The sequence below is a fragment of the Odontomachus brunneus genome, unplaced genomic scaffold, assembly GCF_010583005.1.
Source record: "Odontomachus brunneus isolate Ranch 3 - 2012 unplaced genomic scaffold, Obru_v1 Obru_scaffold_083, whole genome shotgun sequence".
Taxonomy (NCBI): domain Eukaryota; kingdom Metazoa; phylum Arthropoda; class Insecta; order Hymenoptera; family Formicidae; genus Odontomachus; species Odontomachus brunneus.
In genome coordinates, this window is record NW_022639533.1 from 1,477,984 (window position 1) to 1,481,159 (window position 3,176).

General features: G+C 30.9%; 1 protein-coding gene across 1 annotated transcript in view; it reads left to right on the top strand.

The window, feature by feature from the left end:
- Nucleotides 1–3,176, top strand: part of LOC116847813 (phosphoglycolate phosphatase 1A, chloroplastic-like) — a 12,867-nt gene that overhangs the window by 8,387 nt on the left and 1,304 nt on the right. Inside the window, exons 3-4 of the mRNA XM_032823211.1 lie at nt 1,423–1,557; nt 2,065–2,269. Coding sequence (XP_032679102.1) covers nt 1,423–1,557; nt 2,065–2,269 — 340 coding nt within the window. The remainder of the gene's footprint in view (nt 1–1,422; nt 1,558–2,064; nt 2,270–3,176) is intronic.

Sequence of the window (3,176 nt, forward strand, 5' to 3'; positions counted from 1 at the left end):
GATAAAGTAGAGCAAAAAATTAGTTCACGGATATTTTTCGAGATGGCACCATAATCTTATCGTATATTTCATAACGTCGGAATATTCAGATTATATATATATATATATATATATATATATATATATATATATATATATATATATATATATATATATAGTTTTCTCAGAACCTACGCAACGACGATAATAATTAAGCAAAGAAGAAATTGTAAAGAAATCGTTATAACGGCACGCCCGAGTTGCTTTCCTACGCGTAATAGCAATAATAAAATAATATCAGAATAAATTAAATAATAACCGAATAAAGAAATAATAATATTCGAATATTAAATGGTAGTGATAATAATATCTGTTCGACAATCGTGTGATAATATATATTATTTCTTTATTAGTATACACACACACATTCATATACACACACACACACACACCTACACCAACACACATATGTATACATATATATATACTCTGAATATTCGGACGTTATGAAAGGTGTGAGAAAAGTACGGTGCCATCTCGAAAAATATCCGTGAACTAATTTTTCGTTCTACTTTATCATAGCTGTCGGAAAACCTAGCATGTGTAATCAAAACTTTTTCTACAAACTTTTCGTATCTTTTTTGGCATACTAAACTAAATTTTTTTTTTAAACTAAATTCTGAAAGTGTAATAATGATCTTTGAAATTTTCCTGATTAAAGTATCCAGTTATGTACAGGGTGTTGTACTTACATACAGGTCAGTACGACGGGTTGCCTCGTCAGCAAGCGCGTTTTCTTTCCTATGAAGTTTAATGCGTTCAATTGCGCGCGTGATAATTTCGTCAAGGTCTACTATGACACGGTATTGGAGTCTGCCATGTAACTGATTTTCCTGTGTCTGGGGACCAGACGAAGAGTCCATTAGATTCATTAAACGTTACAAATGCTTTGAAGTGCCGAATCAACCAACCATAGTTTTTCTTTAAGCGCTTCAAAGCATTTAGAATGTTTAATAGATTATACTCAAAAACTCGAACAGAAAGATTTCTGTGGAAGTTCTCTTTCTATATTCAGTCAATTATTTTCAGTTATTTCATTATCTCAATCTAATTTTCATCTGATCTCCATTCTGTTACGTAAATTAAGGTCATTTTTAAGGTGTAATAATATTCTATATTCTATAACTATATGATAAAAATAAAAAAAATATTTTATTCAGAAAGTTCCCCTTGTGTGTACATTACCTCTTAACTCTTTTGATTTCTTAGGGCTAAATATATCTTAGTAAAAAATAAAGAAATAAGCCCAACAGTTTATTAGACCTGTTAATATTGTTTAATTTACTTTCCTGCCCAAAAGAGTCAAATTTGAAATTTCTCAGAAGAAAGAAGAAGGGTTAGTGCAGTGTCAATATAAAAAGCGAATGTGATTGCACTTTGCAGGACAATATAATCAACACCTCAAAAGTGATCATCTGGTACTTGAAAAAGATCGATTTTCACGGCGATATATTTGTGATCGCTTCAGAACCATTCCGGAATAATTTACAAAAAGCGGGAATAACAATGGTGGAACAAGTAAGAAAATAAATAATTTTCTACTTCTTCTCAGTTCTTTCATTACTGATAACATCATCGGTATCAATATTTTCATATCTTATATTTTTTTCAACTTATTGTGTTTGTTTTAATTTATTATAATATTCAGTTAAAAATCTAAAAACAATTGTGTCATTACTAGTTCGCTAATATACTTTATGGCAATATCAGTGGCATTCCGATTGTCTTTACGTTGATTTCAACATTTTCCAACAAATATGCCGTTATACTGTTTTTTGAACAATAAAGTATTTTGAACAAAGAGTATATTATATAAATTGCCATAATATCATCATAGTTTATTGGCATCACCAGTTTTTTTTATCGTTTTGGGCAAAGGAAAGATTTGAGTGATCGCTACAAGATTGAAATCACATAGTAATGCTCAATAATACACTTTTCTGTAAAGACAACTGTACAATTCAGATTTTGTCGAATTTAAAAAATATATTTATGTAACAACTGAGCTAAATTTCTCTTTTGCAGCCAAAAGTTTTCCCAATGAATGCATCTGCAACCATAAGTGAGCTTCAGGATCGGCCTTCTGTTAAAGCTGTAATTACCGACTTTGATTACTACTGCGACTGGGCAAAAATGGCTTTAGCCATATCATGCCTCAAACGTAAAGAAGTAATATATTTGACAGGGGCACAGGACAAATGGGTGGGCGAAAAGAAGAGTAGAGTTTTAGGTAAGTATCGACAATGTTGTGTGTTGGATAATAAAAATTCTTGCTTTATTTTCTGTTTTGATATAAGAACATTTAGTTACCATGCGCCTCTTGTAAAAAGCTTTTAAATTTATAAAAAAAGACGTTTGCCATTCTTGTTATTTAAATGTAACGCAATACATAGATAAAGCACAGATAAAACTCAAACGGAAAAAATCACAGTCGTGTAACTGAATTGAAAGTAGGTGTAAACTCAATAGGGAAGAATAATATCTGTGTTATTGTGATCGAAAATATTTGTCTGAATATTTAGCTACTTTAGAATTTGATTGAGATAATTAAAAATAATTGATTAAGGGTGCACTTCATTAGACGCTACAAATGCTTTGAAGTGCTGTATAGACCAATCGTGACTTTTTGTTAAACGCTTTAAAACATTTACCTAATGGATCGCACTCTATATAGAAGCTGCGTTGAATTTCTCTCGATACACTATTTGACATAATAGTTTTAATATTTATTAAGCCTAGTTACAAAAGGATTTCTCGACTACATAGAATGTTTTTACATATCCTAATTGTATCCTGACTGTTAAGTATTCTAACGTTGTTTCTTAGAATATTTCACGGTCATGATGCACGAATATGCAAAAATATTGTGCGTGGACGAGAAATTCTTAATTAACTAATTATAACTAGTCTTTATAACTAGGCCTTGTAAATGTTAAGGTTATTACATCGGATAATATACTTACAGTCGAATTTTCTTCAATATGAAATGTATAACGTGGCCACTAATGTTGCTCTTAGAAGATGAGTTATAAAGAGCGTGCGTTTTAGGCATAGAAAAAAATTTACATATATTGTTGTAGAGAGAGAGAGAGAGAGAGAGAGAGAGAGAGAGAGAGAGAGAGAGAGAGAGAGAGAGA